Source organism: Mus musculus, chromosome 4 (genome assembly GCF_000001635.26).
Source record: "Mus musculus strain C57BL/6J chromosome 4, GRCm38.p6 C57BL/6J".
NCBI classification, from domain to species: Eukaryota; Metazoa; Chordata; class Mammalia; order Rodentia; family Muridae; genus Mus; species Mus musculus.
This window is the reverse complement of record NC_000070.6, coordinates 144,702,575-144,721,942: the sequence shown is the minus strand read 5'-3', so window position 1 is coordinate 144,721,942 and position 19,368 is coordinate 144,702,575. Positions and strand designations below refer to the sequence as shown.

Below are 19,368 nucleotides of genomic sequence, written 5' to 3'. Positions count from 1 at the left end.
TCTTCCTGGTCACTACATAATAATTTTAATCAGAAGATTCTCTGTAAATATCTGTGTTCTGCTTTGAAACCCTAAACAGTGGGAATGCAGTGAACCAAGGAGTTGGGTTGGGAAATGCTTTGCTTACTCTAGCCAGACTCTTTTTTTTTTTTTTAATGAGATACACTCCATATATCATACAATTGAAGGGTCAGGACATTAGGATTGCATAAGCCACAACAGACCTCTTCCTGGAGCCACAATTGTTGGGATGCTGTGAATCTGTCATCCTGGTGTTCTGTGGAAGTCCTATTCTCAGATTTTTCTTGGAAAGTTAGGAGAAATCTTTCAATCTTTTTGTATCTCTGGAGCAAAACTTTCTGCCTCTACATTGGCTGACTTAGGTGGATTGCTGAGAAACTGGTCAGGTGACTGTGTCAGATGTATTCTGAGTGTGTGACGGCAGCTGTCAGTAAAACTAGACCCAGTGCTCTTTCCACAAGTTCAGAGGTAAGGTCCTCAGGACAGCCATTCCTAGGGCCTCTGGAGCATCTGGATCATGGCTGGTTTTTGGCTGGTGCTGATAGGAGGGCTGCTCACATTCTTCCTGGGAGTCTTTGTATGGGTTTTCATCCAGCACCTTCTCACTATTGAAATTCCATCTACCCTGAAGCATCCAGTCAAGCTATGGATTTTGCATTTGATTTTCCAGTATTTGATAACTTTGGTGAGTCTTCCCTTGGGCCACACCATGAATTGGTGGGTGCTCGTTGTACCTTACTTTTTTCTGCTAAGTTCTCTCTCTTCATTCTCAAGATTCTCCTAAAACTGGTTTGGGGAAGTCTTTCATATCCTACCCCTCATCATCTTCCCTGTCCTTATTCCTCCTCCTCCTCCATTTATTTATTTATTTATTTATTTATTTATTTATTTATTTATTTATTTATATTTAAAATCTAGCTGTTGCCCCTTTCCAGTCCCCCCTCTCACAGTTCCTCATCCCATTGTTCCTCTCCCTTGTCTCCAAAAGGATGCTCCTCCACCACCTGGCTTCTCATCTCCCTGGGACCTCAAGTCTCTTGAGGATTAAGGGCATCTTGCTCCACTGCAGTTAGACAAGATAGTCCTTTGCTATATATGTGTCAGGTGGCCTCAGAGCAGCTCCTGTGTGGCTCAGTGGGGAAAGGGAATTCCAGGACTCTTCCCTCTTTTATTTACTACACATTTCACCTTCTTCTTTACTTCCTTCTTTTTTCTTTCTCCTCCCTTCAACTTGCTATTTTTCTAATTGGTTTTTTTTGTTGTTGTTGTTTTGTTTTGAGACAGGATTTCTCTGTATAGCATGGCTGTCCTGGAACTCACTCTGTAGACCAGGCTGGCGTCGAACTCAGAAATCTGCCTGCCTCTGCCTCCCAAGTGCTGGGATTAAATGTGTGTGCCACCACACCCAGCTCTGCTATTTTTCTTTTTCCTTGAGGTGGCAGCTCACAATGTAGTCTAGCCTAGCCTTAGCCCTATACTTGCCATCCCTACTCCATCTCCTGAGGACGGAAACTACAAGAAGCATCACTACTCTTGTCTATGAAGCTCTTTTCTGTAGACTAAGAAAATAATTTCAGACCCAGTTACTGCACATTAAGTCCTGATAGATATAAAAGCACCTTCAGCCACAGCCTCCTCTTTCTCCATTTTTCCATGTCTTTGTTTCCAGATGACTTCCTTTCATCAACATGAGACTGTGGGGATAGAGATGAATTTACTCAGCTTTGTCTCAAATACAGATCAGGCTGTCTTTGATGACATGCATGTAATAGATTTATCCAGCCCTCTAGTGTAGTTGCACTGGACAATTGTGCTCTGAGACGGCCATCTGAATTAAAGTCATCCCCATCTGGGTTTAGGACAAGAAACAAGTTTGGCTTATATGAGAGGTGGGCTATAGGATTGAGTTCTGATGTCCCAATTCTAAGTGGAATCCTGGTAGTAGCTAGAAAGTTCAGTGATTACCTCAGAAGACAGGTGACTGCAGGGGAAATTGTGACAAGTGTTCAGCCAGGTTTTCTGGGTAGCGTTGCTGCTGTGTTCTCACTGACACAATAGCCATTGGTTAACTTCCTTTTGCCTCAAAGTTCTCATCAGATATGAAGCAATGGCATCTGAATCACCAGGTTGGTGAAAGCCTAAGATGACACTTGATAAGACTCCATAGGTTTTGATAAGAGGTAAAAACTTATATTCCTCTCCTGTGAGGAATTTTTTCTTTTTTACCATGAACAGTGGGTCACTTTAGAGGAACAAGCAAGGGTTACAGGCTAATTTGAACTTCTGGTACTACAAATAAGGACCTTGGATCTCCCAACATACAGAAATATGTGGAACTTTCCAACCTTACCGCTTTAATATAGAAATAGTCCCTAAGCACCTTCTGATGCTGTCTTGCTACATGCGTTCCCAGGAGATGTACCCTGTAGATAAAGGCAGGCCTCCAAGGGATATCATGAAATTGCGCATATTACGTTGCAGTAAGTGTAGGCACATCCCTTCATAGTAAGGCTGGACAAGGCAACCAAGTAGGAGGGAAAAGGTCCCAAAAGCAGACAAAAGAATTAGAGACAGCCCCAGTTAGCATTTTTTAGGACTTGCACAAAACCTGAAAAAAAAGTACACACCTGAAACATATATACAGACTTATACAAGCTCCCTGATTGTTAAATCACTCTCTAATAGCTCTACGAGGCCTGATTAGTTAATTCTGTGGGTTTTTGTGGTGTCCTTGATTCTTCTGGCTCCTATAATTCTTCCTTTCTCTATTCCTCAGGATTCCCTGAACTCTGCCTACTCTTTGGCTGTGGGTCTCTGTCTGTTCGCATCAGTTGCTGGCTGAGGCCTTTCTGGTGACAATTATGCTAGGCTCTGATCTATTAGTGTATCATAAAGAATAATTTCCTTGATCCCCTCCTCCCTTTTGTTTTTCATCACAGAAGTGTAGTGTGCCACAGTTTGCCCCACACTATACACATCTGTCCACATAGCTTCATTTGCCAATGTTCATCGCAATGAGTTGTTGGTCTGGTTTGACATCTTTGTCTTCTATCACATAAATACTGGATTCTCACTGGGTTACCTCCCGGTTATCCTGCTGTTGCTCTATGTCATGGAGGTCCTTCTGGCCCAAAGCTCTGCCTTCACCACCAGGGCCATCTCCACTGTGTTGTCCAGGTGATGTACAGGGCCCCCTTTCCTGAGTACCAGTGAAGGGGTAGCGATAGCTCTTCCACTTTGATGAACTTAGAGCCAGCTCTTCTGCCTATGAAAGGGTGTGAGGGGTGAGTCAGGGGAGAACATCACCCCCAAGTTCACTCCCCCTCATGGGAGATGAGTGGTGGGGCCAGCTCTTACTGGCACTATCCCTCTGAGTCAGCTCGCCTGTGCCTCTGCCACCAGGGCCAGCTCTACTATGTTGTACAGGTGAGGCATAGGTCACACTCTCCTGCTCTCATGACCCTGGGTCCAGCTCTCCTGACTGCCACAGGTAGTGAATGGTGGGGAGGAGGGGAGTCATTATCTTTGCATCAGTACCACCTCATGGCAGACTAGTGGCAGGGTCAGCTCTTCCACACTCATATCCTAGAGCTAGCTCACCTGTGATCCAGCCACCAAGGCCAGCTCCACTGTATTGCCTGGGTGAGGTGCAGGGACTAGTCTGCCAAGCGGCCATTCTCCAGAGTGCTGCAGCCAGTGAGGGGTGTGGCCATCTCTGCACAGCCCTTGGATTTCTATGTGGAACCAGATGGCTTCCCAAACTATGGATGTCCCCATAGTCTACGGTGGTAATATAGGGGTGGAGCCATGGACATCCACACTGACCTCTGACACTGCATGGTCATGGTCTCAGAGTTAGCCATCAGCAGCAGCATGAGCTGGAACTTCACAGTGGCTTTTGGTGGCAGGGATAGCTATTCACAACAGGTTATTCCTCTCTACCCTCATATATCCAGTTCTGTCTCTCTTCATAATGATCACATTGTTCTGCTTCTCTTTCTCTCTCATTTGTCCACCACATACTTACACATTTTGTGGTGACTACTGCTTCATGTGGGCCATGTGGTAGTTGGCGGGTCTCTGGGTGACTTACTCTGCTCACGCTACACAGTGTGACAGCTAGCAGGCCTCTAGGTGTGACATGGCAGCAGGAAGGTCTTACTTCTCCCACACCACATGGGGAAATATTTGGTACTCTACATATGAGCTGGGCTTTTGAATGCATTTCTCCCCCAGCAACACACATAACCCCTTCTGGCACTAAGAAAGATAGCCAGTAAGGAGAGAACTTCCACCTCCAGCCCAGTTTTATTTCTCTATATACTACAATCAGACCATGTGGTCTTTTTAGCAAGAGTCTTACTATCTAGGCCTGGCGTGTATCCAACAGCAGTGGTCAAAGCTTTTATGTTTTATGGGCCTCATGTGTCTCCCTGGCCAACAATTTGTAAGGCAACCCATCCCTAGAACTTGGGGATTTTAATTTAGCTAATTTGTAAGTTCTGGCAATGCCCTTTTCACCTCTGCATGTTGCCTCTTGTACTTAAGTTCTTGAACTGTTGTTTTAATAATCTATTAAAAATTCATGGGCTGGAGAGATGACTCAGCAGTTAAGAACATTGGCTGCTCTTCCAGAGACCCTGAATTCAATTTCCAGCAACCACATGGTGACCCACAACTATCTGTAATGGGATCTGATGCCTGCTTTTGGCATACATGTGTACATGCACATAGAGCACTCATATGCATAAAAATAAATAGTGAAAAAGAATTCAAACTCAGACAGTTTGGTAGGGGTTGTGTCAATGAACCTGCTTGTGTTGTCCCCAGTTTGGCACAGTAGTTTGTAAAGTGACCACTCTTGTCACTGTCGATGCTCTGTGGGTGCTCACACTTAAAAATGAATTGTGGGAGATGCTTCAAGGAGGCTTTGATACATATAGGCTTAGATGGAAGTGCTTGCAAGAATCTTTGGTAGTGTCTACCTGGGAATATTTTTTTTACTCCTTGAAGTCCATAGGCTCTCTGAAGTGTACTTGTAGTTGCTCATCCACATCTGGTCTCCACCCTGGGATAAAGGTGTACCCAGCTGTTTAGCCTGTCGTATGATTATCTAAGATTAAAAAAAAATCTCAGCATTATTAAAAGTATTTTGTGCTTGTCTGTCCCAGTTCCATATTGTTCCTCTCTTTATCAAGTTTGTTGTACAGTAGGTGGTAAACATGGCAAGGTTGGGTGTGAAAACCTGCCAGTATCCCAGGACTACAAGAGTAGCTGCCTCTCTTTTACATTTATAGGCACTGGGTGTTGTAGAATTTTCTCAATTCCTTTGTCAGACATACTTCTCTTACTGGACCATAGCAAATTCAAGAATTTTACTATAGTGTCTGCTGTCACTCTTCATTCTCATGTCTTTAAGTACACCTATATGCCATTTAGATGCTTTTCTAAATTTGTAGAACACTAAGAGATTATCAATCTGACATCTATGTCATGAAGTATTGGTTTTTTCTTTTCAGTTTTGTTTTTTGTTTTTGTCCAGAGGATGAGTAGGACAATAAAAGATGGTCCTGGGTCACCACCCCATGACAAATAGTATGACCATGAAGGTTCCTTTAGGGTATGATTCTCAGGGTGTACTGTTAATGGTCCCAGATAATTGGAAATTGACCTTGAGATACAGGAGCTAAGAAAACATTGAAAAGCTAAAAAATTTGCAGGATAAGGTATAATAGTATGAAAATGTTTTATCACTTGTCTTAATTATCTGGTTCTCTCATTTTGAGTCACATCCATGTTGTCTCTGTCCACTTTCTCACCTCTGTGGACTTGATGGGACCACCTCAAACTGGTTGATTTAGCTTGAGCCAAGGATCAATGGCTGTACCCATTATTGGAGTTTGGGAAGGCCTTGATCAATGATACCAGCAATGTTATATGTTATATATATGTTATATGTTAGTACAAAAAGCAAGCAGGCCTATGTTCATAAGTCAGAAAATTCAGCTAACTTCACTCCTCAGAAGCCTATTATGAAGATATTTATCACGGTCACCCCATAAGAACTTAACACATGAAGATACACCATTTCCACTAATACTGCCCACCTCTTAACACTGGCACTAGCAATGGAATTTGAATGTGAGATTTGATGGAGGCCAGTACTTCAGTCACAGCAATGGATTATTCAATCAGGACTTTTAGAGAAAAAAATTTGAACACTCTCTCCTGTCTGAAAAGGATCCACAATCATTGATGTCCTTATGACTCTTTTGCACATGTATGAAGCAGGTAAGAAATGGTGAGCACACCTGAGTGAGGCTAAGTGTCTTCAGCATCAACACACCCACCTCACACTTTCATAGCCCTCAAATTCATGTCTTTCTTTCTTTTTTTTCCACTTTCTACAGGGGACCATACTAGAGAAACTGAGAATTTGTTCCATGCCTGCAATTTTACAGTTTTTTCAAGACCTAATAATAATAAAAAAGAAAGTTCCAAATGTGATAGTGACTGACACACGTTTTGGGACGGTACCTGTGAGGCTGTTCAGGCCCAAAGAGGTGTCTTCCAAACCCCGGAGAGGCATCATATTCTACCATGGAGGAGGTGCCGTATGTGGAAGTCTGGGTAAGGAGCCTCCATGTGTGGTGGGGAGGACGGTGCTCAGCAAAGGTCAGAACTTGCACACATTCTCATGAGGACTTGTCAGCATGGAGTTAATTCAGTAGTAGTTGGACATTCTTTTTCTTTTTCCTATTTTAAAAAAATTTAACTTATTTTTTACTTTTTCACTTTACATCCCTCTCACTGCCCTCTTCCCAGTCACCCCTCCCACAAACCTTGCCTCTTCACTTTCTCCTCACAGTGTCAGAAGCCAACAAATAGAAGCTAAAAACTAGCAGGTAATCTTCCCGAGATAGGTCTGCCTTAGATTAAAATCTATGATGGATATGCTCCCATAGGCAAAGCTCAGGAGAAATCCATTTTAGAAAAAATTTCTGCTATTAATATGTTTTTCCTGTCATATCTCTATCTCTATATCTATATCTCTATATCTAGATATCTATATATTGAATCATATATCTAGGCCTATGTATATTTCTATCTATCTATCTATCTATCTATCTATCTATCTATCTATCATCTATCTATCTATCTATCTATCTATCTATCTATCTATCTATCTATCTATCTAAAACAGTCACTAGGTATTAGCCCACATGTTTGAGCAAATCTCAATAGAACAGCGAAGATGTACTATCTTGTAGTGTTATAGAGACAAATAGAGAAGAATTCTATAGAATTCATTACTTGATTCAAATAATTTTAGGAAGAATGTTTTTAAAGATGGTCCCAGTTTCTAGAAAGATGTAATAAAGTTAGAATCAAAAATAGAATATGGATACCCAAATACTGACAGGAGAGTGCTGGTATCCCAGTGGTGTGGAAACACCTGTGAGCACAAATAAGACCAAAACTTCTGCTCCAAGGGACACAGGAAATGAGGAGCAGCCAGATACAGGATCCTTCTAGTTTCCATCTGTGTCCCAGAGTTGACACTGTGCCATAGCTCTCCATACCAAAATGTCTCCCAGAGAGAACAGGTCTCCAAGGAACACTGACACACAGGATTGCAGGAGGAACAAGGCACAGTCAGAAACAGCAAGACCAGCTAACACCAGAGATAACCAGATTGTGAGACACAAGGGCAAGAACATAAGCAACAGAAACCAAGGCTACTTGGCATCATCAGAACCCAGTTCTACCACAACAGCAAGTCCTGGAAAACCCAAAACACCAGAAAAACAAGACTCTGATTTAAAATCACATCTCATGATGATGATAGAGGACTGGAAGAAGGACATAAGTAATTCCCTTAAAGAAATACAGGAGAACACAGGTGAACAGCTACAAGCCCTTAAAGAGGAAACATAAAAATCCCTTAAAGAATTACAAGAAAACACAACCAAATAGGTGAAGGAATTGAACAAAACCATCCAGGATTTAAAACTGAAGATAGGAACTATAAAGATACAACAAAGAGAGACAATCCTGGAAATAGAAAACCTAGGAAAGAGATCAGAAGTCATAGATGCAAGAATCTCCAACATAATACAAGAGATAGAAGAGAGAATCTCAGGTGCAGAAGATACTATAGCAAACATTGACACAATAGTCAAAGAAAATGCAAAATGCAAAAAGCTCCCAACCCCAAACCTCCAGGAAATACAGGGCACAAAGAGGAGACCTAACCAAAGTGTAATAGGTATAGGATAGAGTGAAGATTCTCAATTTAAAGGGTCAGTAATTATCTTCAACAAAATTATAGAAGAAAACTTTCCCAACCTAAAGAAATAGATGCCCATGAACATACAAGAAGCCTACAGAATTCGAAAAAGATTGGACCAGAAAAGAAATTCCTCCTGTCACATAACAGACAAAACACTAAGTGCACAAAACAAAGAGAATATTAAGAGCAGTAAGGGAAAAAGATCAAGTAACATATAAAGGCAGACCTATCAGAAGTACACCAGACTTCTCACAAGAGACTATGACAGCTAGAAGATCCTGAGCAGATGTCATAAAGACCCCAAAAGAACACAAATGCCAGCCCACATAACTATACCCAGCAGAACTCTCAATTACCATAGATGGAAAAACCAAGATATTCCATGACAAAACCAAATTTACAGAATATCTCTCTACAAATCCAGCCCTACAAATGATAATAGATGAAAAAACTCCAACACAAGCAGGGAAACTACACACTAGAAAAAGCAAGAAAGTAATTTTCTTTAAGCAAACCCCAAAAGAAGATAGCCACACAGATATAATTCCAACTTTAAAAACAAAAGTAACAGGAAGCAACAATTACTATTCCTTAATATCTCTTAACATCAATGGACTCAATTCTCCAATAAAAAGACATAGGCTAATAGACTGGATACATAAACAGGACCCAGCATTTTGCTGCATATAGGAAATGTACCTCAGTGACAAAGGCAGATACTACCTCAGAGTAAAGAGCTTTAAAACAATTTCCCAAGCAAATGGTTCCAGGACATAAGGTGGAGTAGCCATTATAATATGGAATAAAATTGACTTTCAACCAAAAGTTGTGAAAAAAGTTAGGAAAGGGCACGTCATACTCATCAAAGGAAAAATCTACCAAGAAGAACTCTCAATTCTGAACATCCATACTCCAAATGCAAGGGCCCCCGCATTCATAAAAGAAACTTTACTAAAGCTCAAAGCACACATTGCACTTCACACAATAATAGTGGGAGACTTCAACACTCCACTGTCAACAATGCAAAATTGGGTCATGGAAAGAGAAACTAAATGGATCATGGAAAGAGAAACTAAACAGAGACACATTGAAATTAACAGAAGTAATGAACCAAACGATTTAACAGATGTGCATAAAACATTTTATTCTAAAACAAAAGGATATACCTTCTTCTCAGCACCTCATGGTACCTTCTCCCAAATTGACCATCTAATTGGTCACAAAACAGGCCTCAACAGATACAAAAATATTGAAATTATTCCAGGCATCCTATCAGATCACCATGGAATAAGGCTGGTCTTCAATAGCAACAAGAACAACAGAAAGCCAACGTACGCATGGAAGCTGATCAATGCCCTACTCAGCGATAAGTTGGTCAAAAAAGAAATACCTAAAAATTAAAGACGTTTTAGAATTTAATGAAAATGAAGGCAGAACATACCAAAACTTATGCGAAACAATGAAGGCAGGGATAAGAGGAAAAGCACATAGCTTTGAGTGCCTCCAAAAAGAAACTGGAGAGAGCATACACTACCAGCTTAACAGCAAAGCTGTAAAGCTCAAAGCTCCAGAACAAAAAGAAGCAAATACACTTAAGAGGAGGAGATGGTAGGAAATAATCAAACTCATGGCTGAAATCAACCAAGTAGAAACAAAAAGGACTATACAAAGAATCAACAAAACCAGGAGCTGGATCTTTGAGAAAATTGACAAGATAGATAAGCCCTCAGCCAGACTAGCCAGAGGGCATGGAGACAGTATCTAAAATAAAAAATTCAGAAATGAAAAGGGAGACATAACAACAGAAACTGAGGAAATTCAAAAAATTTCTTACTACTAAAGCCTATATTCATCAAAACTGAAAAATCTGGATGAAATGGAGAATTTTCTAGACAGATACCACATACCAAAGTTAAGTCACGATCAGATAAAGCATCTAAAAGGTCCCACAACCCCCAAAGAAATAGAAGCAATCATTCAAAGTTTCCCAACTCCCTCCCCCCCAAAAAATCCCACCCAGGACCAGATGAGATTAGTGCAGAATTCTATCAGACCTTCAAAGAAGACCTAATACCAATACGCTACAAACTATTCCACAAAATAGAAACAGAAGGCACACTACCCAAATTTTTCTATTATGCCACAGTTACACTGATACCAAAACCACACAAATACCCAACTAAGAAAGAGAACATCAGACCAATTTCCCTTATGAATAACGATGCAAAAATACTCAATAAAATTCTTGCCAATTGTATCCAAGAACACATCAAAACAGTCATCCATCATGATCAAGTATGCTTCATCCCAGGGATGTAGGGATGATTCAATATATATGGAAATCCATCAACGTAATCCACTACATAAACAAACTCAAAGAAAAAAAACCACGTGATCATTTCATTAGATGCTGAAAATGCTTTTGACTCAATTCATCATTCCTTCATGTTTAAAGTCTTGGAAGATCAGGAATTCAAGGCCCATACCTAAATATAGTAAAAGCAATATAGAGCAAACTAGTAACCAACATCAAACTAAATGGAGAGAAACTTGAACAATTCCACTAAAATCAGGGACTAGACACAGCTGCCTACTCTCTCCCTATCTATTCAATATAGTACTTGAAGTTCTAGCTAGAGCAATTGGACAACAAAAGGAGGTCAAAAGGACAGAAATTGGAAAGGAAGAAGCCAAACTATCACTATGTGCAGATGGCATATTTAAGAGACCCCCAAAATTCTACCAGAGAACTCCTACAGCTGATAATAAACTTCAGCAAAGTGGCTGGATATAAAATTAACTCAAACAAATCAGTAGCCTTCTAATACTCAAAGGATAATAAAGCTGAGAAAGAAATTAGGAAATGATACCCTTCACAATAGTTACAAACAATATAAAATGTGTTGGTGTGACTCTAACCAAACAAGTGAAAGATCTGTACAAGAACTTCAAGTCTCTGAAGAAAGAATTTGAAGAAGATCTCAGAAGATGGAAAGATCTCCCATGCTCATTGATTGACAGGTTTAATATAGTAAAAATGGTCATATTGCCGAAAGCACTCTACAGATTCAATACAATCCTTATCTAAATCTAAACTCGATTCTTCAATGAGTTAGAAAGAGCCATTCTCAAATTCATTTGTAATAAGAAAAAACCCAGGATATTGAAAACTATTCTCAACAATAAAAAGAACTTCTGGTGGAATCATTATCCCTGACTTCAAGCTCTACTACAGAGCAATAGTGATTAAAAACTGCATGGTGTTGATACAGTGAAAGGTAGGTAGATCAATGGAATAGAATTGAAGACCCAGAAATAAACCTACACAACTATGATCACTTGATCTTTGACAATGAAGCTAAAACTATCCAGTGGAAAAAAGACAGTATTTTCAACAAATTGTGCTGGTTCAACTGGAGGTCAGCATGTAGAAGTATGCAAATTGATCCATTCTTATCTACTTGTACAAAGCTCAAGTCCAAGTGGATCAAGGACCTCCTCATAAAATCAGATACACTGAATCTAATAGAAGAGAAAGTGGGGAAAAGCCATCCACTGTTTGGCTGTGGGTGTGTGTATCTGTCTGAGTCAGCTTCTGGATGGAGCCTCTCAGAGGACAACATGCTCCCCTCTACAAGCATAACAGAGTATCATTAGTAATGTTAGTGACTGGTTCTTGCCCATGGAATGGGTCGTAAGTTGGGCCAGTGAGTGGTTCAGTCTGTTCTTCCCCTTGTGCCTACTTAACTTGTAGACAGGATAAATTTTGGGTTGAAAGTTTTGTGGGTGGGTTGGTGTCTCTATCACTCCACTGGTGTTCCTCTCTGTCTACAGAAGTAGGTCTCTTCAGGTTTCATATCCCCAGTGTAATGAGTTATGGCTAAAGTCACTCCCACTGATTCTTAGGCACATCAATTATCCCAGGTCCCTGTCTCATCCTGGAGATGCCCCATACCTCCTCACCCTCATCAGTTGCAGATTTCCTTTCATTTTCATGCCATCTAGCCTTCACTCCTGTCTTTCCTCACATCTAATCCTGAATCCTCATTCCCCTATCCATCCCCCTCTCTTCCAGCTCCCTCTCTCCATCTGCCTCTTACTACTATTTTATTCCACCTTCTAAGTGAGATTTAAACTTCCTCACTTGGGCATTCCTTATTGTTCAGATTTTTGGAGTCTGTGGAATATAACATTGTACCTATATTTTATAAGTAAGTACATACCATACATATCCTTTTGGAATTGTGTTATTTCACTCAGCATGATATTCTCAAGTTCCATCCATTTGTCTTCAAAATTCATGTCTTGGTTTTTAATAACTGAATAGTACTCCATTGTGCAGATGTGCCATATTTTCTTTATCTATCCTTCGGTTGAGGGACATCTAGGACGTTTCCAGTCTCTGGCTATTACAAATACAGTTGCTATGAACATAGACAAGCAAGTATCTTTGTGAGATGTTGGGGCATCTTTGAGTATATGCCCAGGGGTGGTATAGCTAGGTCTTGAGGTAAAACTATTTCCAATTTTCTGAGGAAACACCACGTTGTTTTCCAAAGTGGATGTGCAAGTTTGCACTCCCCTCAACTCTGCCAGTGCCTGACAAATACAGAGGTGGGTGCTATCAACCAACCATTGGACTGAGCATAGGGTCCCCAGTGGAAGAGCTAGAGAAAGCACCCAAGGAGCTGAAGGGGTTTGCAGCTCCATAGGAGGAACAACAATATGAACGAACCAGTACTCCCAGAGATCCCAGGGACTAAACTACCAACCAAAGAGTACACATGGAGGGACCCATGGCTCCAGCCACACATCTTGCAGAGGATGGCTTTGTCAGACATCCTATGAGGGTTCTATGTTTCAGTATACAGGAGTGACAGGACAGGGAAGCCTTAATGAGTTGGTTGGTGAGCGGGTGGGAGGGTGGGAGGTTGGGAGGTGGGGTGGGATAGGGAGTTTTCAGAAGGGAAATGAGGAAAGGGGATAACATTTAAAATATAAATAAAGAAAATATCTATTAAAAAAAAAAGAAGTGTTTCCTTTGCTCCACATCTTTGCCAGTATGTGGTATCGTTTGAGTTTTTTTTTCCATTTTTTATTAGGTATTTAGCTCATTTACATTTCCAATGCTATACCAAAAGTCCCCCATACCCACCCACCCCCACTCCCCTACCCACCGACTCCCCCTTTTTGGCCCTGGCGTTCCCCTGTACTGGGGAATATAAAGTTTGCATGTCCAGTGGGCCTCTCTTTCCAGTGATGGTCGACTAGGCCATCTTTTGATACATATGCAGCTAGAGTCAAGAGCTCCGGGGTACTGGTTAGTTAATAATGTTGTTCCACCTATAGGGTTGCAGATCCCTTTAGCTCCTTGGAATGGGGCTCAGAACTGAACAAAGAATTCTCACCTGAGGAATACCGAATGGCTGAGAAGCACCTGAAAAAATGTTCAATATCCTTAATCATCAGGGAAATGCAAATCAAAACAACCCTGAGATTCCACCTCACACCAGTCAGAATGGCTAAGATCAAAAATTCAGGTGACAGCAGATGCTGGCGTGGATGTGGAGAAAGAGGAACACTCCTCCATTGTTGGTGGGATTACAGGCTTGTACAACCACTCTGGAAATCAGTCTGGCGGTTCCTCAGAAAATTGGACATAGTACTACCGGAGGATTCAGCAATACCTCTCCTGGGCATATATCCAGAAGATGCCCCAACTGATAAGAAGGACACATGCTCCACTATGTTCATCTTTTGAGTTTTTGATATCAGCCATACTGATGGGTAAAGAACCTCACAGTTGTTTTGATTTGCATTTCCCTGATCACTAAGAACTTTGAACATTTCTTTAAGTGTGTCTCTGCCATTTGAGATTCCTCTGTTGAGAATTCTCTGTTTAGTTATATACCCCATTTTTAATTGGATCATTTGGGTTGTTGGTGTCTAACTTCTTGATTTCTTTGTAAATTTTGAATATTAGCCCTTTGTCTGATGTAGGGTTAGTGAAGATTCTTTTCCAGTCTGTGGGCTGCCAATTTTCTCTTATTGAGAGTGTCCTTTGCCTTACAAAAATTTTGCAGTTTCTTGAGGTCCAATTTATCAATTGTTGATCTTAGAACCTGAACCATTGGTGTTCTGTCCAGGAAGTTGTCTCCAGTACCAATGCATTCAAGGGTATTTCCTATTTTCTATTCTATGAGATTTAGTGTGCCCAGTTTTAGTTGAAGTCTTTAGTCCATTGGACAAATTTTGTGCAGGAAAATAAGTATGGATCTATTTTCATTTTTCTACATGTGGACATCCAGTTAGACCAGCACTACTTGTTGAAGATGCTACTATTCAGCACAATTTCCTTTTTCTATTGTATGGATTTGGCTTCTTTATCAAAATCAAGTATCCATAGGTATGTGGATTTATCTCTGGGTCTTTGATTCAATACCATTGATCAACTTGCCAACTTCTGACCCAATACTATGCAGTTTTCCTCACTATTGCTCTGTAGTACAGCTTGAGGTCAGGGATGATGATTCCTCCTTAAGTTCTTGTATTGTTTAGGATTGGTCTGGTTATTCTGGGTTTGTTGGTTTTCCATATAAAGTTGAGAATTGCTCTTTCAAGGTCTATAAAAACTATATTGGAATTTTGATGGAGATTACATTGAATCCTTAGATTTGCTTTTGGCTAGATGGCCATTTCATTAAGTTAATCCTATTGATCCATGTGCATGGGAGATTTTTCCATCTTCTGATGTCTTCCTCAATGTCTTTCTTCAGGGACTTGAAGTTCTTGTCATACAGGTCTTTTACTTGTGTGGTTAGAGTTACATCACGATATTTCATTCTATTCATGGCTATTGTAAAGAGTATTGTTTCCCTAATTTATTTGCCTGTTTATCATTTGTATAAAGGGCGGCTACTGATATTTTGAGTTAATTTTGTATCCCGCCACTTTGCTGAAGTGTTTATCAGCAATAGGAGTTTTCTTGTAGAATTTTTGGGGCTGCTTATGTATACTATTATATCATCCACAAGTAGTGACACTTTGACATCTTCCTTTCCAATTTGTATCCCCTTGATCTCTTTTAGTTGTCTTATTGCTCTAGCTAGAACTTCAAGTACTATATTGAATAGATAGGGAGAGAGTGGGTAACCTTGATTTTAGTGGAAATGCTTTAAATTTTTCTCCTTTTAGGTTGATGTTGGCTATTTGCTTGCTGTACATTGCTTTGGTTATGTTTGGATATATTCCCTGTGTCCCTGGTTTCTCTAATACTGTTAGCATGAAGTGATTTTGGGTTGTATCAAAGGCTTTCTCTGCTTCTCATGAGTTAATCATGTGACTCTCTCTTTGAGTTTGTTTGTATTACATTGATGGATTTTCATATATTGAACCATCCCTGCATCCCTCAGATAAAGCCTACTTGATCTTGATGGATGATGTCTTTGATGTGTTCCTGGATTCAGTTTGTGAGCATTTTATCAAGTATTTTTGCATCAATATTCATAAAAGAAATTAGTCTAAAGTTCTCTTTCTTTATTAAGTTTTTGGTTTAGGTATTAGGGTTACTGTGGCCTCATAGAATAAGTTTGACAGAATACCTTGTGTTTCTATTTTGTAGAATAGTTTGAGCAGTCTTGTAGTTATCTCTTCTGTGAAAGACTGGCAGAATTCTTCACTAAAATAAGTGTTTTCTGTCTAGAAAGTTAATATTTTCCAATTTTGTAGAGTTCAGGTTTTTGAAGTAAGAACTAATGATTCTTTGAATTTTCTCATTGTCAGTTATTACATATCTCTTTTCATCCCTAGGTTTTCCATCTCCAGATTTTCCTGAGTTTATGCTTTCTTTATTGCTTCTATGTCCACTTTCAGGTCTTGCATGGTTTTATTTATTACCCTCACCTGTTCATTTGTTTTTGCCTGTATGTCCTTAGGGCTGGCTTGGCACTAGGTGTGATTCCTTCCTTCCCTCACTAGTTATAGCAGCAGACATCTCTGTCTTTTGATAACACTCTCAGATTCATGGACTTTCCTCAGCTTGTGTGGCTCATGGTGGGGAAAACACACTCACTTTATCTCCTTTTTTGTTTAACCCAAAATATAGTGCACTGACTTCACGTTTCAGTTTCTGTTTTAGTGTCATCTTCCCACCCGAAAGAGCCTTACAAACACACTTAAGAGCTTGTCACTAGCCTTTTCTACACCTCTGAATGTCATTCCTAATATTGTCCCCTGTGTTTCTTCCTGTCCTTAATATCTTGTAGGCACTGAACTTCTCTAAAGTTCAAAGAGAAGGTCCAGCAAGATGGCTTCTGTCCCTGTCTTTGTGGTGGAATGTGCTTGGTTCTTGTCACAATTATTAACAGTGTGTCTTCCCTTACAGACTTTTACCATGGCCTGGGCAATGTCCTTGCCCATGAGACAGACTCAGTGGTCTTGTTGGTGGGGTGAGTGGCTTGATGTAGTTGGTGACTTATTAACAGAAAAGAATGTTTGTCAGGGAACATTTTTTCTTTGACTAGAGAGCAGATAAAGTTTCTCTTGCACTCACACCCTGAAAAATAGCAAAAGCCTGCATAGATCTTCATTGCTGTGTAGTACATGAAATAGTGTAGTAGAGAGAATATGAATTTAGAGAGCACTGTGTGCCTATGTAGAGTTACTTAGCCATAGAGTAAATAAACCTGAAGAACACACAATATCATGAAGGAAGCTAGATAGTATAAAGTCATGAGTAAGCCTTAGTCAAAACTTTATAAAAAGGGTGAAATTTATTTGTGAAGTTAATTAAAATGGAATGACTACATTCTAGAAATACATATAAACCTATGAAACACTTAAGGAAGAATAGAGATGACAGATACACACCATAGCCTGGCCTTGCTCTGAGTGGAGGAGTGGTATTAAGGTTGTGTAATGTTGTGGGGTGGGCAAAGCTGGCTGAAGGTCAAGTTGAAGATGGAGGTTTCTGTGGTGTTGCTCTGGAAGTCATTCAGTTTTCCTTTGCTGTCCTGTTCTCATCTCCACTACTGTCTGACAGTGCTTCTGGCAGTTTCTGCAGGTCTGCCACTATTGTTATAAAGCTTCTTGCTGCTCCTTTGCCCATCATCTGTCTTTGGTTCTCATGGCTCTAACTCCACTGCTTGCAAGAATCTTCTTCTTCCTCTGCTAGTGTTCTGTTGCCACTGGTTTGATGTCACCATTGCCAGTATTTTCTATCTTGCTGCAACTAGCTCATCTAAAAGAGCTTCCTCATGAAAGTAGACAAGAAAATACACAGAGTGGTTGGCAGTGATTTTTTTTAAATCAGTGCTCCACACATGCTCAATACATCAGCGAGAGATTAGTCTAGAGAGAGATGTGGCCAGCAAGGTTCAAATAGCCTTGTCTGGATCTTTACTGGATTTTATGTTTCCTAAGGCAACAGCTTTGAATTTCCCTGTTCCATGAATCATGGTGTAGTATGTAATGGAAATCCCTAACCATCTTTACTCTAGATAGGTTACCTCAAGTCCATGTAAGAGAAACGAGGATAGATATTTTTTATTAGGGTCATTTGGCACAACATTTTTTGCCTTATGTGATAATAGATAATGCTGTTTGCAATGGACTCCAGTGACCTGTTTGTATATAAGTATGCCCTATTCCCTCTTTTCTCCCTAGGTACCGCAAGCTTCCTGACCACCATCATCCTGTTGTTTACCTGGATTGCCTGAATGCTTCCATCCACTTCCTGAAGAACCTTCAAACCTATGGGGTAGATCCCTCTCGGGTGGTGATCTCTGGAGAAAGTATTGGAGGTTGGACTGTGGCCACTGTCACTCAGGCTTTGGTCAGTCAAGCCATACTTCCCCAGATCAGGGCTCAAGTGCTGATTACTCCAGGTTTGCAGGGCATTAATTTCCAGTTACCATCACACCAGCAGAAACAAAATGTCCCATTGCTTACCAGAGACTTAGTGATTACATTTGTTTGTAGATACCTAAGCATTGACCTCTCTTGGAAAAATGCCATAGTGACAGGAGCTTTTGTGCCCCTGGACACCTGGAAAAAGTACAGCAAGTGGCTCAGCTCTGACAATATTCCCAAAAGGTTTAAGAGCAAAAAATTCCATCCCGAGTTTCTGGGACCTTTCAGTGAGACTGCCTATCTAGAAACGAAGCATGTTTTCGATGTAAACATCTCACCTCTCCTAGCAGATGACAAGATCATTGCTCAACTTCCAGACACATTTCTGGTGAGCTGTGAGCATGATGTTCTCCGGGATGATGCCTTGCTCTACAAGAAGCGCTTGGAAGACCAGGGGGTTCCTGTGTCCTGGTACCATGCGGAGGATGGCTTTCATGGCTGCATCAGTTTGTTTGATAAGCAGCCTTTCTCTTTCCCCTGCTCCATGAATGTTTTAAATGCTGTCATCAGTTACATTAAGGATGTATAATGGTGACTGTGATGCTTGAATGAAATAAAGAAAGATTGGCTTGTGTTTGGCTCTTTTATGATGAATTTCTTTTCATTGTAGAAGGAGATACTTAAACAGTATGTGGTCTGAAAGGGGAGACTGAGGTAGAAGAACAGAACCACTGGCTTTACATTGAAAGCTATAAATTATATTGTTGCCCTCCAATGGCAAATGTTCCATAGTACATCTAACAGTATCATACACTACTATTAGGTAAAATAAACATCAAAATGAGAAAAACACCTGTAATTCTGATGTACTTTTTCTATTAGAGGGTTTAAATTTACACAACGAGATTTAATTAAGGAAGAAAGACAGCAAGATCAAAATAGAAACAAAACTCAATAGAAATAGTGAAATGCATAAAATTGTGCAGAAACAGAGTACCACAGTTTTAGTAACATCAAAAGAATAAATACACATTGTTATAAGTGTAGACAAGAACCCTAACAGGGTTTAATAGAATTAAATTCTGGATGAGGAATTTAAGATTTCCTGATTTTTTTGGATTTTAGATACAGAATAGATGCCAGTTATTGAGATTAATTATACAATTATCTTCTGCTGAAAATATTTTTCTCTCTCCTTAGCTCCT

General features: G+C 40.2%; 1 protein-coding gene across 2 annotated transcripts; it reads left to right on the top strand.

Moving 5' to 3' along the window:
* Nucleotides 1-450: 450 nt before the first annotated feature.
* On the top strand, nucleotides 451-18,797 carry AAdacl4fm3 (AADACL4 family member 3). Of its 2 annotated transcripts, none has more exons than NM_001085536.2 (4): nucleotides 451-706; nucleotides 6,432-6,651; nucleotides 16,698-16,761; nucleotides 17,978-18,796. In NM_001085536.2, exons 1-4 carry the CDS (start codon nucleotides 539-541, stop codon nucleotides 18,750-18,752), a joined length of 1,227 nt encoding a protein of 408 aa, NP_001079005.1. In that variant the 5' UTR covers nucleotides 451-538; the 3' UTR covers nucleotides 18,753-18,796. The 2 variants fall into 2 exon arrangements, with proteins under 2 accessions (NP_001079005.1, XP_006539120.1); XM_006539057.4 differs by having other exon boundaries at nucleotides 489-706; nucleotides 6,432-6,606; nucleotides 17,978-18,797.
* Nucleotides 18,798-19,368: the final 571 nt, after the last annotated feature.